A 20,571-nucleotide genomic window follows, 5' to 3' on the forward strand; every position below is an offset into this window, starting at 1 on the left:
AATCAAACGTTAACTAATACAATTAACCAAGCACTGCCCAACAGGATCTAACAATTAAAATACTGCTATATGGGCTTAGTTTAATATAACACTTAGCAGCTGAGAAAGAACCCCAATTGCTAAATTCAATCGACGCCACAATTTGTGAGACCCAGTGCAACCATAGTTTGGCTCATGGGTATATTAAATCCAGCTACCGAAAATGTAAGTCGTTAATACAATTTGTTGAGTAACTGGAGCCCAAATATATGTTAGTAAAAATAAGCTGTATAGTGTCTATTAGAGCACTGTCGGTCACATGTTCTTTTCATTCTACAAAACATATTCCAAGTATGTCTCTCTCTTTATTGAACATATGGATTCGGAATCCGTGTCTGCCTTCCAAACCACCTTGGCATATCTGTCTTTCTGCATTCTCCTACAGCTGTTTTTTTGTTTCCCACTATTAATTATCAGATGACCAAGGAGTAAAGACAGCATTCCCCATTTGTCCTTGGAACATTTATGGAGCCCACCAGTGGTTGCCATAAAAGAAGGGTGGTGGGGCATGTGGGGTAGCGTGGGAGGCATTGTGCAGGGCAATTGAATATATATATTTAAAAAACTATCCAGTGTCTCGCCTCCTCACACCGCCTCTCCTCTTCCTGCCTGCTGGTCCCAGCAGCATCTTCGGCAGACTCCCTGTCCAATCCCTGCACTCCAGAGCAGGGTGAGGATTGGTCTGAGCAGGCAGAAAATATGCCCTGCTCAGTCCTGGTATTCTATGAGGTTTCTCTAGCCCGGCAGCTCAATGCTCAATGCCTGGCTGGAAAAAACCTAAGTGAGCATGTGGGTTTTGGTCAGCCTGAGATGGCCGGCCAAAACACATAGGAGAATAGTCTGCCTTGACACAAAGGGCCTAACGACCCTGTGTTGTCACTGCAGCCAGCTTGAAGTCAGTGTAGGGAAGTCAGGAGATTCCATACACTTCAAAGAACCTTTCCAGAAATGTCTCCAATCTTTCAGAAGAAGGACTCCAGGGTGAAAAATAGGAACTTCAGACACACTCTTCAGTTCAATACTGGACTTGCTGTAGGGCTCTCAAAGGACTGCCTGCTGCTGTGTCCTGATGTGCACTACTGAAATACCTGGAAGGATTGTTCTACTGCCTTGAGCCGGCTCTGGATCTTTAGAGGCCAACCCTGCTGTTCAGCCCGATATTTTGCTGAACTTCTGTTGAGAGCCTCAGGGACATAACAGGCTCCCACCACCTTGAACTCGCATCTGGGCCCACAATGAGGGAATCCTGAACCCCCAGAGGTGTCCCACCAGTCCTGGACTCTTGGTTGTGGTGCTAAAGGGGCCTAGATGGCCAATTAGCAAAACTGAGGACTTAGACAACATTTGGCCTAAACGTGCTCTGAGAAGCATGAGGAGACTGGGACTAACCTGTTTGCCTATCCACCCAAGGTGTATCACCAGCCGGATTGACTTTGGGGCTTCACCCATTGCTCATTTTCCGCATTAGCAAATCCATTTAAGCGGTCCTGGGCCAAAGGGTTTTCGGACTTTGTGGAACTGTCTTCGGCTACAGCCCTCTGCTTTGTCCTGCTGGATTCGCCTTTGACTCAAGGCCATCTGATGATGATGCTTCATGCTGAACTTTATCTTCCCAGACATTTTTCTTCAAACATTTGTCTACGTCGAAAGGTAAGTGCTAACCAGGCCTAATACAATTTTTGTATCCAAACCATGCTCCATTTTGGTTGGCCCTAACTTTCAACATTGGCCAGGTCTCATGCGACTAGATGTCCCTGGTTGGCGATTTGATCTTTTAGGCGCTAGTTTTTTTCTAAAAACTTTTACAATTCATAACTTTGTTTCTACCATTTAGATTTTTGTCGTTTTGGTGTCAAATCATTTTATCAAATTTACTCTGTATTTCTAAATTGGGTTGGTATTTTTTTTGTGTTCTGTTATTACTTTATTACTGTTTGTGTGCTGCATAAATACTTTAAACATTGCCTCTAAGTTAAGCCTGAATGTTTTTGAGCTGTACTACCCAGGGTTAAGCTCAGGTTATTGTAGTGAATTTCTTTGTGGTTTCACCCTGCAAGGTATTATGTCAGTTGCTTAACCAGGACTTACATCCCAGTCATCGAACAATCCATTTTTTCACAGTGAAATTAAGCTACAAGCAGGTCCCAGAGTTCCTGAACAGAATCAGGTGCAAACAGTGTTTGCGGCATTAGACCGCTGCAGCATAGGAGATTTTAAAAAATAATCGTGTCATCAGCCAATTTCTGAATTCTTATGCTGTTAGGAGTTACTAGAATCCCGAGGGGCTCAGTGTAGAAGCTGAAAGTTACAGGGGACAAGATGTAACCCTGGGGAATTCACAGGTGATTAGAGTTTTTGCTGACCTGGAGGTTTTGTTTTTCTTCAGTCTTATTTCTTGTCTGGTATGTAGTGATTGTTGTTGAAAAGGTTTTTAAACATCTATGGTGCTGTACCATTCCAGCTTGCACTTGGGTGTTTTAGTTGGAGTGCAAGTGTCCTCTTTGGTTTCTTGAATTGCAGTAAACTCAATTATAAAGGTGTTGACATAAGACATGGAGGTGGCAGTGCAAGCAATGAGTTCCTTTATTTTGGTTGCCTAAGCTGACATCTTTTAAGGGTGTGAAGGTGTATTGCTTTCTTGGTAGCTGAAAAGGGTGGATGGGATGGTGAGGTGGACAGCCCAGTCTAAATGTATAGTAGACTTGAAATGGATGGTTGGTGATGCCCAGAACATAAGTTCCAGGAAGTGGGTGTTGGAACGTATGGTTGGGTGATTGAATCGAAGAATTTAAAGAATATGCAAATTCCCAGGTTGTTGCTGCCTCTTGGAAGGCCAGAAGGTAATGCTTTGTTCTCTATTTATTTTGCTTTTATTCAGCAACAAGCACTTCATTGTACTGCCCGGCTGGCAGGGGCTCCACAGACATCTTTAAAGATCATGCGGTAGTTTAAGATGTTGCCTGGTCTTCCATACCTTCCCTGCTGTCTAGTTAGCTCTGTGCTCTCTAGGGCTGAGCTCTGTTTCTGTCTCTCCCTTTGCTGCTTTTCTCAGTTGTTGAGAGCACTGATGCTGCTTGATCCTGAAGCTTCCCGTCATTCATGTCCATAGAGAAGAAACCTAAATGCAACCATGGTTAGAGTGAGACTTCTCTTTGTTTGAACCCCCATTCTCTAACATGGGCATTTTTTATAAACGATCCAATTTACACTTTGGTCATCCATGGGAACCCAACTTCATGCTGGCAGAAAAGGCTGATTACACTGTTCATTTTCGAGCCCAGGCTTTAGAGCACCCACTGCAGAGCTCAAAATGCTGCTTACAAGCGGCACACTAATTAAAGGTTATCTTGGGCCCAACTAGACAGATTGCATCAGGGTTTTTAGCAATATGGCTGCAAGTGGCATTTTTTGTAGCCACATGGGGCATGCTCCAGGGTCCTCGTGGATCTCACAAGAAATGTACTTGCAGCCTTCCTGCAGCCTATTTCATTACTACTGCATTGTTCTCCTTATCAGAGGGTTGCCTGTAAAGTCTCCGGAGCTGTTTTTTTTCCTGCAACAGTCACAAGGTCTTCCATTGCAGGCCCCCTACCTCATCTACTCTCCTCCGCTGCCCAGGCCTTTCACCTCTTGCACAGTGTCTGCACTCAACAGCAAGAGTCTACAGTGCCCAAGTACAAGAGCAACCACAACAGGGGCACACAAACAGAAGCCCATGGTACCTCCTTCATTAGGTTGTCAGGAAGTCTACCCTTTACTGCTCCTGAGAGTGAGTCAATGGATTGGTTGGATCAGCACTTGGGAAAATCTACAAAATCTAGAGTACAAGCCGGCAATCTCCAGTCTCCCGATAAGGGGTGCATCATCTAGACTAATTTCTCCTCTAATCTTATCTTGCAGTCACCTTGTCAGCTCTTCCTGTCTGTGCAGGGGTTTAAGACTGGAGGTAAAGAGACATGTATTATTGTGGCAGTCCCCCCCCCCAATCTAGTAGTGTCACATCAACACTCTGCCTCAACTAACAGCCACTGGGATCAAGCCACTATATGTCCAACCCCTGTCTCTTATATAGCATTTTGGGAGGAATCCAAGATTCCAACTCTCTCAAACAAAATAGCAGATATCCTCTTTGAGGCAATCTCTGCCCCCCACCAGATCTCACTTCTGCCCTACAAAACTTTCTTGTGGTGAATGGGTCAGAGTTTTGCCTGTCCTTCGTTTGTGCCAAATGTGAACATCAGCTGCCATAAGAGACAGCTTCTCCTATCCCAACCACTTCCTCTAACAGGAGGTGCTTAATCATCCTTGAAAAAAGGGACTATTGATGTGGTAGATGGTGCAACTGAAAAGCTGGTCTTTGTACGGTATGCCGATCTGAAAACACAGCAAAACATAATTTACACATACAGTGCACAGTGAAAAATTACATGTACTACATTCTGCCCAAAATGTAATGGTTTCATCGCTTTTTGGATTTGTTCTGTCACGGTGTTCTCAATGTGCAATTGAGATTCTGAGTCAGACAGCGATCTTTCTCCATCAGCCTGCATGTGCGCATATAGGCACAGTTGTTCACAGTCAACCTGCTCACAGGCCCTTATGCCAGCTGCACAACAACTTAAACTACTCAAAAGCTAAGCACTGGAAGATATAGTTGAACCTATTTTGAGCATTACAGTAGGCGAGACTCTGTTAAGGGATTCAACTCCAAAACTGTGTTAAAAAGAAACCAGAGATGCAGAAGTGAATAAAACAAGTGTTTTCTTGGTTAGATCCCAACTTCCTAGAATTGCCAATTAACTATGAATAATCTACAATCTCAGGAAAACAAATAAAATGGTGGGGCAAAAATAGGTATGTGAATGGCAATAGCAATGAAATGACACTCCACTAGGATTACCACCATACAAGAGACTAGCCACCATTCTCAGCCAAAAGACATGAATAGGATGTTGTCAAATTGTAGAATCAAGCATCTGCTTTATCTCCAATATCACTTAAAAATTAACTGCAAAATCCCTGTAATGGTTAAAGAGCCCAATTCTATGTAAGAAGTAAGGCAAGATGAATTTCCATATTTTGTGCTTTTAAATGAAAAGCAATCCTTAATGTTCTAATTTAAATCTTAGCAGAGGGAGATGGTGCCTTCCGTCGGCCAAGGTCTCATCACACGAATGCCAATTTTCTATACATTGGTGGGAACAGGGATGGCATATATCAGTTAATGTTTTCCTCTGTCGTGTAGTTCCTAAAAATCTATGTAGGATCTGAGCTCTTAGACAACATAAACTAAAAGATTGGTGTCCAGACTGATACCAGGCACCCCAAAAGGATATGTTAGTCTGTAGACCAGCTAGCTCACAGTGTCACTGTGAACCCCTCGTACCAAGGAGCAAATAGTTTCTGGCAACTACAGTACTTTTTGCTCAGTCACTCGTGCTCACTTTTTCGCAGAGAGATACACAGAATAATCAAAGGGACGTTTTCATTTAGCATTTATTGAACCAGCGTCATTCTAGTGTAAAATACGTGTGCTGCAATAGCCATAAGACAGAAATAGATAAATACATTTATAAGCACCAACAGAGTAAATAGATGGTGGAATTCTACCATATTGCTAAAACAATAAATCTATGCAAGCATACATATACATAACAGTATTAATGTGTTCTCCTCTGATGCAAACCCTAACTAGATGTGCCTAAAGGCACCTACCATGTATGTAGGTGTATAGCCACGAATACCCTGAAGAGAGAGCAAGCCCCATTACCTGATGTGGGAGAGCGGAGGACCACATCTTGGTCTCGAGATGGACACCCCACTAGGGATGTCAGACCACTGCGTGCTGGAGTATCTGTATGCAGGGGCCTCAGTGTCTCGCATCAGCAAGTTAGCATGGAAGTCTTTCTCCTGTGCCTGCCCCAGCAAAGCTATGGTGCTTATATACTCAAAAGGTACCCTCATGGATTCTACCTTGCTGTGTCATGTCGGCAGAGGATGACAGTAGGGATCAACCTTATAAACAGCTATTATGCAGAAGATGATAATCCTGCTGTGATTCTGAGAATCCTCATGCATAATAAATGAAGCTAGTTTTCAGAGAAAACCACAAGACATTTATGCAGCACCTAACTAGGTAAAAGGTCTGCACCAACAACCGTTATGTAGTACAATGGCAGGCTAAATGTAGGTGAATGGTTAAGAGACTACTCAGGCCTTTATTGGGGTAGATTGCGATTCATAACACCTCTCCTCCAGCACTGCCAGCGTCAATGGCTAATACTTGTTATCTCAGAATTAGTGACATCAGATTTTAACAGGGACAGGGATGGAGGAAGAATGATGATGGCATAGTAGTGGAGCCAGTGAGCTACTAGTTGGTGGCAGCCCCACTCCTACTTCTTCAGGGCTCAGAAAATCCATCTACATTCCCCCATGGCCTGCTGCACATGCACAGTAGACCATGAGAACTCCTCTGGGGTTTGCTCAGCCTGAAGGACAGGGTGATGGTTGTAAAACATTGGTTTGTTGGTAAGGTGGGGTGAAACCATTCTCAAGCCCCATAAACAAGTCTATGCAGGGTAATGTCACAAGCAAACCTAAATTAACCTATGCACAACCCGTTCGGTGGCTTGGCACCGAGCAGTCAAACTTAACTAGGAGGCTATGTGTAAAGTATTTGTGCAACACTTCAAACAGTAACACTGTGAAAACACACCACAAAAGGATCCCATACCACAGTAGCAGCCGGTAGTGGGAGTGTTGCAGGGTGGTGAGGCGGGACGAGGGATGGAGAAGGGTGGGGTGTAGTAAACTACGGCATACAGCCGAACAGAAGTAAGTAAACAAAAATAAAAAACGTATTTAATTGCAACAACATTCGTTTTATTTATTTATTTGTTTACTTACCTCCGTTGGGCTGTATTCCATAGTTTACTACCCCCACACCCTGCTCCACCTCTGCCCCGTGTCACCGCCCGGCAGCACTCCCACCACCGGCTGCTACTGCCATACCAGTTTAGAAGAATAGAGTAATTTTTTATACATAAAACAAGACCATAACGACAAAATCCAATTAATAAAACCCGATTTTGTTCAATTTTAAAGTTTTTAGTAAAAATATTGGCAAAAAGCACAAAGTGCCAACTGTGGATATCTGGCCGTGCCAAACTGAGAAAATGTCACAAGATCAGGCCGACCATGACGAGGCGTGTGTCGGCTACAGCGACTAATTGGGCCAACTGAACAAAGTACCTTAAATCTTAGTTTGCGATCCATGTCACATATGCATCAAGCAGCCAAATCAATGGGTCAATTCCAAGATGAGGCACCGCTGTTTTAGGTCCTCAGTCATGGTCGAAGATCCAGTTGAAGAGGGCTTGTGATGTGGAGTCTGGCATTGAGGATGCATCAAGCAGTCGGGTGATATCTCAGTTCTGAGGAGCAGCGATGATGAGATGCGAAGTCCGTCATCATCGTTGAGGATGCCGTTGATGAAGAATGTGAGGCCTTGCGCCGAGAATACACCAAAAAGCAGCAGTTCAATGTGGCGACGGGATGTGATGCTCATCCTTGGCGGTTCCAATCTAGGCCTCAGTGGTGATGTGTCGGTTCTGCTCGGGGTTGCACCATCCAGCAGAGAAAATGCATCAGTTCTGCTGGATTCACAGGCGCTGGCAAGAACCTTAGGCACACTTAGGCAGGATAGACTCACAGATTGCAGAATCCAAGAGCAGGTGCAAGGTTGTTGGGAGCCTGTTGTGTCCATGAGGCTTCAGAACAAGAGGCCAGCCAACTAGCCCTTGGAGTCACTTTGGGGCTCTGGGGTCAAGAGATGCAAGTCCAATTCTTCTCCCTCAGGAAAGAGGGCAGCTTGCAGCAAGTCAGCACAGCAGTAAAGTAGAGTGAAATCCCTTTCGGTGGTACAGCAGTTCTTCTTACTGGCAGAGTATCCACAGGTCCATAAAAGTACGGAAGAGTTGGAGTATGAAGTCCAGTATTTATACCCAGTTGTGCCTCTGATGTGGAGGAGAAGCTTCTTGAGACTTCCCTTTGAAGCCCCCAGACAGACCAACTCTAGGTGGTATACAGCTCTTTGTGTGGAGTCAGAACACAGCATATGTAAGGGTTAGTGGGGCTGGGTCCAACTTGCCCCTCCTATCCTGCCACCTTATCTCCCTATTGGGTGTGGCTGTCTAGGCGGAATACACAAAGCCTAACTGTTTACAGCACCTAGTGATGTGACCCAGAACAAGCTTCATGCACTAAAGGGCTAAGGCAAGACAATGCAAACTTTCTAAAAGTGGTGTTTTCGAAATTGTAATTAAAAATCTCCCTTAACCATGAAAGAGGGTTTTTCATACCAACACCAAAGTCACCAAACATTAACAGTATGCGTGCTCCCATTTGGAAGTTACAGCTTATTAAATGTAATTAGGTAACTCCAAGGTTATCCTACGGGACAGGTAAGCCTTGCAGTAGTGTTTCTAACTTCTAGGACATGTAAAATGTAAAAGTACATATCCAAACTTTTAAAGGCATTACACCCTGCCCTCTGGGTTGTCCTGGGCCTACCCTAGGGGTAATGTATATGGATTAAAGAGGAAGGTTTTGGCCTGGCACAATTTTGACAGGTCAAAATGGCAATTTACAACTGCGCATACAGGCTGCAATGGCAGGCCTGAGACATGTTTAAATTAAATATGCCAATTGGAAATGAGCCAATGTTACCATGATTCAATGAGTGAGCACCTGAACTAGAGCACTGGTAAAAGGGGCAGAGTCCTAAGGCCAGCACAAATGAGAACAGCAGAAATTGGAGAAAGGCAAAAGGTTTGCGGGAAGGACACCCTAAGGCTGACAGGTCTAACAATGATTTTCATAATTTCTCTATATCCAGGTACACTGATAATTCTAAGGAATTTCTTCCATGGGAGCATCTGTATGCCTTATTATAATACAAATCTGAGTCATTCCCTTCAAAATACTGCAAGCACGCATGTTACACCATTCCCCTGTTGCACCATTCATTTGAGTGGGGTCATTAAAGGGAATACCTACAAATCAGCTTTTATCTGTGGGTAAACTCACTGCCCTGGAATGGTAATCTTCAGAATTATCATTGAGTGTAGGACCTGCAAGTCAATTGTGTATGAACACAATGTAGGAAGGACATTTCTGTGAATTTTCCAGGGCCTGCATGCACCTGTGAGGCACCATTTCCACCAGCTGGCAATCCCAGAATGTCAGGGTTAACACATACCAGCATGGTGGAGTTTACACCACCAGACAGATGCCTGCCACCAAGCCACCGTCCTCCACCAAGGGTCCACCTGCCTCAGTATTTCAGGGAAAATACCACCCAATGACAGGGCAAAGAACATCATGGTGGTGGTACTTATAAGGCCTGTTGCTCTGCTAAGGTCTGAAAGGTAAAAATTGGAAGATATTAACAGGTCAGAATAAGTAAGATAAAGTTAAATCCATTTTTGGGAACCAAGCCTTCATTTTGTATTGCTTCTCTAAATGGACAAGTACTCTGCTTGGATTTACTCCTCTCTCTCGTTTGGGTGCAGTTAAACGCGTAATGACGAAACCTATTTTCTACTGAGATAAAGGGCCTAAATAGCTCTTTTTCAAAAGAGTACAGATTATTCTTTTGCAGAGTAGGTTTTTGGCTCATGAAAAATATTTTCTGCCATGACAGAAATGTGATAGTTTTGAGCATGATTTGTAGGTTTTTTTGATGCACACAGACACACAGATGAGGGCTAGAAAATCACATTTTGCACACAGCAAATTCGCTTTGAGAAATTGGGTATAAAAACATGTAATGTGTGTCAGTAAACTAGAGTTTTGGCCTGTTAGAGATCCTGCACAAGGGAATGTGCAATGTAGGTGACCATATATTAATTGACTAGAGTGCAGGTTTACTTACACCAAACAGCATGCTATACATGAACTTTGATGTTTAGGATTTAAATTCAGTGGAGCAAAACACACCCTAACCACCATGCTTCCAGATGAGAATCCTTACTGACTAGTGCAGTCCTCTTCTCTTCCACCCAATCTTGAGGTATATTATCAATGCCAAGTGCTAACTATCGGTGGCCGTGCTTAGCGATAATCTTATTATCGCAGGCTATCTCTGGAATTCATCGCCCTGGTAGTGCATTATTAACAACGCGTTTCTCCAGGGCGATAAAAATTCCAGAGATAGCGAGGCTATCGCCATTTTGCAGGGAACATCGCTGGTTTTCCAGCGATGTTCCCTGCAAAACGGCGATAACCTTGCTGATACAACCCACAGGGTCATATCAGCATAATCCACCCCAATGTTAGGGAAAGGTAAGTCTGCATTTTAGCAGACGTTAGTTTTTGGAGAAAACAGCGGTTTTCTCCAAAACCTAACGTGTGCAAAAATGCTGGGGCAGGCTTGTAAATATCGCTATGTGAACATCAGCACTATTTGCAAGGTTGTCCATCCGGCGTGCGCCCAGTGACGCCCACTTTGCATCTCATTAGAGATGGAAAGGGAGGTGTTGGGAAAAAGAGTGCTAACATGCGATTATGCATGTTAGCACCCTCTTGTAAATAGGGTGATAGTTTTATCTCCGATGTTTTGGCTTTTTAAGCAAAGATAGAGCCCTTGTAAATATGCCCTATGGTTCCTGGGATTTAATAAATAATAATGGAGTTGGTGTATGCCTACTGCAATTGAACGTTATTTTCCCTTCCTCCTGCTCTCAGGATACTATGAAGATCAGGACATGTATGCAGCAAAAATGCACCCACACATTTGTGAGAAATCTGAAGACGAGTGGACTTCTCACAAAGGCACAAGGGGTAGATAAAGTAGTAATCCTGTAGGACTCTTATATGCCTTTGTGAACTGGACATAAAATTGGAATATACATATGCCTTTAAAGAAACAGAAAGAAGCCTACTCTGTTTGCACATTTAGAAATAGAAAGTTGGGTGTTTTAGGGGTGGCTAACAAGGGCACCTAAGAGTACATACAAGACTAATCTCTAAAATACTCATACATGCTTTTGTGATTCAGCCCCTAAAAGTTCATAAAGTGCATCACGTTATTCCCTGGAGGACGCAGGTGCACAGTGGACCTTGCCTTGTCAAGGTTGTTTAATGCCTTAACTACTAGTCTATATCACTTAAAAAAAGAGTCCTGTGAAAAGCATCTAATTTGTTCTATCTCTCACTACTCTGTGACAAGGGTCAACATTGAGGGAAATATTTTCGCTAAAATTCTGTGTTACCTCTGAGTTGAGTCTTTTGCAAACTATTTGCTATGAAGCTAATTATTTCTCGGTTGGTGTGCCTTTTATATTTGTGTTGGCAGCTGTACCCTCCAGGAACAGCTGAAGTGTGAACTGTGCCACGAGAAAAGAACACCTCGTCTAATTACGAAAAATAAATTCTCCTTTATTTTATTATCACCTTTGCTGTAATTTTCCTCATACTGTTTTCGGGTAAAACCAAAAAAAATCCCTATGGTACGTGGCCCTCCTTACTTTTAAATCATATAGCTTCTGCACTTGTTTCCTTGCACTTTAGAATTTTTCTGGACCTTTGTTCATTTTAATTTTTTGACCATTCTGTTTCTTCTGCAGTTCTTTGCATGTTAGTCTAGAAAATATTACGTCACCTTTCCCCTTTCCTCCGCACCAAGGACAAACATTACAACTCACAGCAGACCACACTGGGTCCAGTATTTACCCCGCACTCTATTGCAGCAGGCCTAAACTTGTGACTAACAGCCTGATTCATGAAAGACCTGTTTTGCGAGTCTTAAATAGCGATTCATAAGGAATCGCTATTACAGGCTCGCAAAATGGGATTCATGTAGGAATCGCAAACAAAAATGTGATTCCTACATATTCCTTATTTGCGATTAGCAAATTGCTAATCACAAATAAGGAATAACTCCCCATTCATTCCTATGGGCCAAAAGCCCATAGGAATGAATGGGGAGTTATTCCTTATTTGCGATTAGCAATTTGCTAATCGCAAATAAGATAGCGATTTAAAGGGTGTCAGGGGTGTCCAAAGGACACCCTGTAGCACCCCTTAAATGCTAATTTAAACAGGTGTTGCGCACACACATGTCCAAAGGACATGTGTGTGTGCAACATGCAACTTAGAAAAATGCTTTTAAAAGCATTTTTCTAAGTTTTCGCTATTTACCACGAGGTTTGACCTTGCGATAAATAGCGGGCCGAAATTGCGAATTCGCAATTTTAAAATGGATGAAGAATTGCATTTAAGGAATCTCAAATAGAGATTCCTTAAATGTAATTCCTTGCTAAATAGCGAAATCGCTATTACCGATTTTTGCATTTGGGATGATGAATCCCAAATGCAAAAATGGCACTCGCAAAGGGCCAGATTCTCAGATTCTGGCCCTTTGCGAGCGCAATTCAGCATGATGAATCAGGCTGTTTGTCCCTGTCCAGTGCGAACAGACACCTGCAGTTCGGTATTCGTACCTTTTTGGTGCGCTTTTTCATTAAGCTTAAAAAAACAAATAACTCCTGTTCTACAGATGGATTATTGTAGCTTTGGTGTCATTTTATTTATTAAAATCAACTCTATGTTCTAAATTAAATTGAATTTTTTTTGTGTTTTCACTTTATTACAGCTGGAGTGATGCATAAATATTTTACACATTGCCTCTAAATTAAGCCAGACCACTTTGTGCCAAGCTACCAGACTGTTAAACACAGGTTTATTTAGTCACATTTGTGTTAACCCTGTCATGGATTGTGTTTATTACTGGAGTGGGGCTCACACCCCTTTCAACTAATAAGCCCCATTCTTACACCCTGGCATAACTCTTCATGTCCAAATTCATAACTTCTGAATACCAGTTAGTGGTGAAAAAGTTCAAATTCACTATTCTAGATATTTCGAACTGGAATTTTTATATGATTTTGAATTTTGACTTAGTGTAGATAGTGAACCAATCTTGAAGACTCTGGTTTTATCTATTTGGCGTCATCACAAGTGCACATGGGGAATGAATGAAGATGCTGTTACAATTCACTGCAAAAAAAACAACAAAATATAAAATGCATCCAAATCCAGGCACAGTACCTTAATTATAACTCTTGACCTCCTAAATATTTAGACTGTCTTTGCTATTTTGTCTCTCGGATATATTGGAGTATTGTATGGATTTCTGGTTGATCCCCTGAGTAGTTTATAGTTGACATACTGGCATTCCTTGTTTTTTAAATGTTTTGTGAGGTTTGTCTTTTTTATCTGCAGCCAGCCCATCTCCTAATGGAGTGTTTATATATTTCTTTAACAGGTGTTTTGGTGTTTCTGTAGTGTGAGGTTATCCACTTATGCTGAAGAATACAATTGACTGCAACTGAGTTGCTGCGATACTTCTCTTGGACTTCTTGGTTACCTTTGACACAATTGACCATGACACTCTGATACAAAGACTCCACAAAGCCGGCATAGAGGGGCCTTCTCTAGACTGGATCGCATCCTACCTTTGCAACAGAACTATGTCATCCATACCCCACCTTTCTTGTCCAAACCATACTTTACAAAAGCAGGGGTCCCTCAAGGCTCTATTATCTCACCCATGCCTTTAAACTTCCACATGAAGTCATTACTGGCACTGATCAATCAATTTCACCTCACGTGCTATAACTATGCAGGTGACATGCAAATACTCCTCCAACTGCAATGTCCCAAAGATACTGGAAACTCGCCAATTTTCAGCTGTCTCGGCGCTGTGGATCAATGGATGACATGGAGCCATTTCAAATTGAATGCTTCCAAAACTGAAATACTCATGTGTGGCAATTGGAAACATTATGACCCACTCACTATGTGGCCTGATAATTTTGGAACAACGCCTACAAAATTGAAGGAAATAAGAAACCTCAGGATGACCATGGACTCCAAGCTATCAATGAATGCCCAAGTGGACAAACTAGCAAGATCAAGCTTTTTTACTATGAAAACTGCGACAAATCTTCCTCGATTTGGAATTTCCACACAAGGTCCAGGCTTCAATCTCCCTTGTTTTGTCCAAACTTGATTACGTCAATAGCCTTTACCATGGATTACCTTTAATGACCATAAAAAGACTACAATGGATTCAGAACGTGGCTGCCAGACTACTCTTACATATAAAAACTTGAGACCAACTCTCCCCTGCCTTAAAAGCCCTGCATTGGTTACCAGTTGCCGGTTGCCAGAAGATCCAGGTTCAAGCAGCTTTGTATCACCCACAAAGTGATACATCAGGAATAAAATCACCAAACACATTCAAAAAAGAAACCTCCGCTCTAGAGTGGCACCTCACCTCAAAATCCCAAGATACAAAAAAGAACTATGGGTGGCACATCATTCTTTGTTCAAGCAGCCAAATCATAGAACTCTTTACTCCCCCCAACCTAAGATCCACCTTATCTTAAAATAAACTACTCAAGAATTGGCTCTTCCCCCACCATACGCAAACAGATAAATATACAGCATATCTCTCTGTATACAAGCATTTATTTGTACTATAGATATGTACCTATATATGTATATTGTTTTGTATAAACATATAGAATACTTATGTTTAAAATAATATTATATATAGACAATCATTAGTTCTGCTTAACACATGTATATATCACTGATAGTTACATTATTCTATGTTTTTAACATGTATACAGGTGACTGCATAAAAAAGTACTTCTTTTAATCATAACTATTCATCTACAATTGCTTCACTATTGATCCACATAAATATACCTGTATATAACAATAAATGAAACTAATTTGAAGTACAACAACACTTGAAAGCCAGAGTTTATTTAATGCATCTTTAATCTACATATACTACCTTCCTTTCTGCATCTATATACCTTCCGTGTAATTATGGATCTATATATTTTTTACTTTTGGATCTATACATTTATTACTTTTACCTATTTATTACTTTTCTTCTAACTCAGCATATCCAATGCACTACCCTATTTTTTTCAACCTATGCTACTCTCAATATATCCTCTAGCTCAACTCTCTGACTCATCTCAAACCTCTTTTAACCTCTCTTTCCAATACACTAACCTATTTCTCACCCTATACCTCTATCAATATATTCATTACCTCCACTTACTCATACATCCCAAACCCCATACCACTACTACAATCCCTAGAATAACCCTTTTAAGACTCTTCCATACTCCACCCCTCCTTGCATCATCTAATACCTCTTTTTACTATTCTGATCCCCAAAACAAGCATTTCTAAACCCTTCCTCTGACTCTTCCCCCACTACCTCCCTTTTACTCATCCCCTCCACCTCCCTTTTACTCATCCCCCTCCACCTCCATTTTACTCATCCAAAGCCTCCTCCTACAGCTATGAGCTTCAAAACAAACAAAACAAATTAAATCCTACCCTTTTATCGCTCCACTATCCTTTTCAATCCAATTAACAGACTAACATGTCCACCACTCAAATAAACTTCATATTTCACTCTACCAATTAACCACTAATCCTTTATGGGTTCCGGAGAAGTGCGCTACTTGCTGAAAAAGCACTTCAACACCTCAACAGGGGTAGCAAGAGCTATATAAATGCGTACCCTTTTCCCTTCTGTATCCCTCCACTATCCGTCTCAATCCAAATAATTGACTAACATATCCACCACACAAATTACTTACCTAATTTCACTATACTAATTCACCACTAATCCTTTCTGGGTTCTGAAGTAGCGTGCTACTCACCAAAAAAGTGCTTCAACACCCCATCAAGGGTAGCAAGCACTATATAAATGCAAACCTTTTTCCCTCTTCTATCCTGCCACTATCCTTCTCAATCCAAATAACTGACTAACATATCCACCAATCAAATTACTTTCATATGTTCACTATATTAATTCATCACTATTACTTTATGGGTTCCGGATTAGCGTGCTACTCGCCGAAAAAGCATTTCAACGCTTTGTCAGAAGTAGTAGGCGCTATATAAATGCAATTTATATAATACAATTACAATTCATAATTATAGGCTTTAAAATGTGAAAAATAATTCTGCAAGAAGAATGATTGAAAACTCGTGTTTGATTGTTGGATACATCTAGTGTGATCCATGGATATAAAGCTGCATCTAATGCTGCTTAAAACAGTGGGTTGGTCCAGAAGGAAAGTCCATGAAGTTACCGGTCTGAACTTGATAAGTGTGGAAAGGCAAGGAGGGATTACATACTTGTTGAGATAATGTAAATGGAGGCAATATTCAAGGGTACAGTTGTTTTAGACACATTTATGTCCACAAATCTGGCAGAGCTCTAACTACAGGTATGAAAAGTTTACTCAGGTCACCTCCTTGAACCTTGAGACATTTTCAATTATTTTGTTCCAACTGAGTTTAGGCCTGTCAATTGAGCTAAAGTTAATACTGCTGCGAGGCAGATGGGAGTGAAATGTGGCCTGGTTCCCCATGCTGTGCAAACAAATACAAAATCCTACATTTTATAGTATGCTTTATTGAAAGGCAGTAAATGGATTTTAGAATGGGGTTACATAAATAGATGTTTTGAGAATGTGGCAGTATGGTTTTGCATTCTCACTGCCTCTGAATAGCGGGAAATATTTTTGCACTGTATAGGATTAATGTTTAAGAGAAATCTTAGGGGTATGTGGGAGTATACTTTTCTTTGTGAGGAAGGTGGAGATCCACTCAAACTCTATTTCCTCATTAAATTAGGAAATCAGGACCTGTTAACCACACCTGCAACTAACTTGAGAGACCTTATTCTAAATTTGAACTTTAGTTCAGAGTTCTGGTATTAGGCTGTGCTCCTTTTACCTCGGACCTGGCCAGATCAAGTTGATGTAACTTCACATGTTAAAACTCTGATGTCTAAAACAGTTTGCAGGCAGCTGTGGTGATGCAACTGCTATGACACACTGGGACACTTTGGATCCTGTTAGCACTTCATGACTAGCTTTTCTCCTAACCTGCCAGGTTTCTGGTGTTCACGGTAATGACAGTAAAGAAATAAGTTACCTGTGATCATCTAACCCATGTACCCAATATCTTCGTCAATGGGACGAAATGTTTGATGGTGTTGAACTCCACAGACAGATTCAGACTTGTGTGTCCTTTGGAGTTTGCACAACATGTAAACATGATAAAGACAACAAATAGACTTTTATTATCCAACATCGAGATTCTTATTATTTTGGGATGAATGTAAGACAGTCTTTTCAAAGAGATAAACATGCTTGAATAATTCCTATTCTCAGTCAGTCAGTCAAATGAGCTTTAATATCGGCCTTACGGCAAAAAAAGCGATACAAACATTTCAATGAAAGCAATATTCAAGGTATTCCATGACCAACAAAAAAAAGCATCATTAGATACATGAGATATCACAATTAAGTCTCGAACAGTTCAAATATAAAGTTAAAACCATTAGCGCCCCTGTCTGGGATTCACCAGGAACACTGGGCTGGGTGATGCCTGCCCATGAGAAGGGCAGGCATCACCAAATGGGCCGAGCTCGTAGACTCTGGAGGGATTCACCCATGGGAATATCTAAGAGCAAAGATTGGGCCAGGGTTCTCAAAATTTAAATATTTACAGTTGGCCTCATGGTACGATGCAGAAAAAGGGGAGGTTACTGAGAATGGAGAGATCGAAGGGTTGTGGCAATCTACCCTCCAAATTAAGAAGGAAATTTCAGTATGGTATAACAACTTGTTGGAAGCTGAGGACCACGTGGTCCTTTCTTTGGCTGCAGTATGGTCTGAAACTCCTCTTGGGGCATTAATAGAGTCCTTATATGAGCCTTCTCTAAAGGGCTTGTATAAATATTTTAAGCCTGCTAGCTTTAAAAAAAACATTTCTTCGTTATTAAGAATCTACTACACTCCCGCCAGGATTGCCAAGTTTGATCCAGAGCCACCCCCTAAATGTCCAAGATGTTTTTCACCTTTGGCCAACAATCTACATGTCTTCCTAGAGTGCCCAGTACTGGCAACATTTTGGCCAGAGGTGGGCGACAGTATCCGTGATATCTTTAACACCACTCTAGATATCAACATGTCATTGGTACTTTTTGGAGATGATGGTCGACTTAGCCAGACCCTCTCCCAGAAAAACAGAGGTTTATTAATCTATCTGGTATTGTTGGCCCGAAGGGAAATTTGTAAGAGGTGGAAAGACCCCCTACCACCACAGAGGGAGGATTGGGGTAAGGCATCATTCTCCAAGGCTCGTCTGGACTATGAGGGTACAGAAGATAAGCTATCAAACATCTGGCACCCCTCTGTGAGTTGGGGCCAAAGTTTAAGATTAATATAATTGGTCTAATGATTACACCAGGCTCCCTCACAAAAAAAGGGACTGGTCGGACGACCCAAGCGAGTGCCGTAAGCCGGAGGGGCCACAGATCGAAAAACCGGCTTCATAAGACCCGCAGAGGCTTGGCAGGTGAGATGAGGACCAAAAAAAAATAAAAAAAAGTTAAAACCATTCGATAAAATGCCCTAAAATCAATTAGAAAAAACCTGACATCAGTACATTTAGATAATCGGATAATTACAATATTATAGGCTAGGACTATAACCATCAGATAGAACCAATAGACATCCCACGTTTCAAGTCTGTTAGGGAGAGACAGATACTACGCATCTCCCTATTTCCATTGATTTAATCTTTATTTTGTGAACTATGGAACATCATCTCAGAGAGACAACAGTATTGCGCTAACTAAACACAAGCATACTAAGGAGAATTGCAAGCTGCCTCCTAGTGTCATGAAAACTACTCAGTTGGATGTTCTGTTTGCACGGGCATGATTCAAGTTGTGACAGGCCCATTTTAGGACTGATGAACAATACAGGTAAAATGTACCACGTTTTGGGGAATTGGGCACCTTACCTTGAGTTTCATCATAGAGTCTTGGCATAACTTGTCTCCTCGTGCTGCTGAAACTTCATCAATCCCAATCAGTTTTGCCTTGTACCGCACACCATCACCTTTGAATCTCTTTATCAAAGTGGCTTCGCTGCGATCCTGACCTGAAGAAAAATATCACTGTGATAAATATAAGGTATGCACAAACCACTTCTTCTGATATAGAATAAATTTAAATATAGATTCACATTACCAATGACAAATCTTTCAATCAATCTACATGTAGCTAAACGTGAGTAGTTTAAGGCATGTCAAAAGAGGTTAAACAAAGAGACAGATAAAACAAAGAGACAGATAACTAAATCACTGACCTAGAATGGTAAATTTGAGAAGAAACCATTAATTCGGATCAAGAAACAGACTAGGTAGCCAGAACCCTTTAATCAAACATAAATTGTTCTATTATATTATTGGACATCTATCAGGATCAGACACATGGTACATCAGCTAATAGCAAATGATGCAGTAATTTATATACATTAGGAACGTATACTGCTCTGGAAATTGAAAGCAACGTAATCCATGGCTACTTCTCATACAGTGGACCCTTCAGGTGTTTAGGTGATAAAATAGTAATAATAAAGAACAAGATAACATTTCCATATAATCCAAGTGGCACATATGTAGGTTAACCAAATTTAGAAACCCCAAAACCTGGCATGACACAAACATTGAAGTAGGACTACAATTTTGCATCGATTGAGAGGCCCAGAATTAATTGCCACAGCTAACAGATATAGAAAAGACACAACAATGAAGCACTACGTGTAACTGAATGGAACTGTCACACTGCATCGTCTGTGCTAATTAAATGGATTCTGATCAGGGCTGCTAACTGGCCCGGCACTGGAACACGTGAAAACTAGCCTACCTCTGTGTTCAGTCGAACCCCTCTGAACATATGAAAACATTGCTGAAATTTGCAGAGACAGGTGGACCTAGCAGAGTAGGATGCCAGTACACACAAGGTATTCTGGGGCATATTATCAAGACTGGGCGATAAAATTATCACTGCTTTATCGGCAGTAAAACTGCTGCTAAAGTGGCGATAATGGGCTTGATAATATGCCCTTGTGAATTCCCATAGAAACCCGGGTTAGACATCTAACCTGGGCTTCTATGGGAATTCTCTAGGACATATTATCAAGCCCATTATCGCCACTTTAGCAGCAGTTTTACTGCCGATAAAGCAGCGATAATTTTATCGCCCAGTCTTGATAATATGGCCCTCTGTTTTTTGTAAGGGTGCAAAATAAGGTCTTCTGTCACACTACGCCACTTGTCCATCCATTCATCTAGTAACTTTAAATTAATAGTTGGCTGAAGACAAACAAATGAAAAAACATTGTGTAAGTTTGCATTTAATATTTCTGCTGGCTGCTGAGAATGCTTGCAATAATTCTAGCCCTAGTGTCATATTGCATGAGTAATTTAGCACTGGTGACTGCTAAATTTCACACAACCATATGCAGCGACTTACTAGTGTAAAATATGTTTTTTAGTGGGCACCAAATGCTAATCAGCCAGTGCAAATGTCAATTTAGGGCTGGAAATCTTCTTCACCCACATGCA

General features: G+C 41.4%; 1 protein-coding gene across 15 annotated transcripts in view; it reads right to left on the bottom strand.

Annotated features, from left to right (window-relative positions):
- Positions 1 to 20,571, bottom strand: part of DAB1 (DAB adaptor protein 1) — a 1,411,149-nt gene that overhangs the window by 309,727 nt on the left and 1,080,851 nt on the right. For all 15 annotated transcript variants that reach the window (XM_086952885.1, XM_086952858.1, XM_086952877.1 and 12 more), the window contains one exon: positions 18,964 to 19,103. In XM_086952885.1, the coding sequence (XP_086809011.1) occupies positions 18,964 to 19,103 (140 nt within the window). The remainder of the gene's footprint in view (positions 1 to 18,963; positions 19,104 to 20,571) is intronic.

This window comes from Lissotriton vulgaris, chromosome 1_1, assembly GCF_964263255.1.
Source record: "Lissotriton vulgaris chromosome 1_1, aLisVul1.2, whole genome shotgun sequence".
NCBI classification, from domain to species: Eukaryota; Metazoa; Chordata; class Amphibia; order Caudata; family Salamandridae; genus Lissotriton; species Lissotriton vulgaris.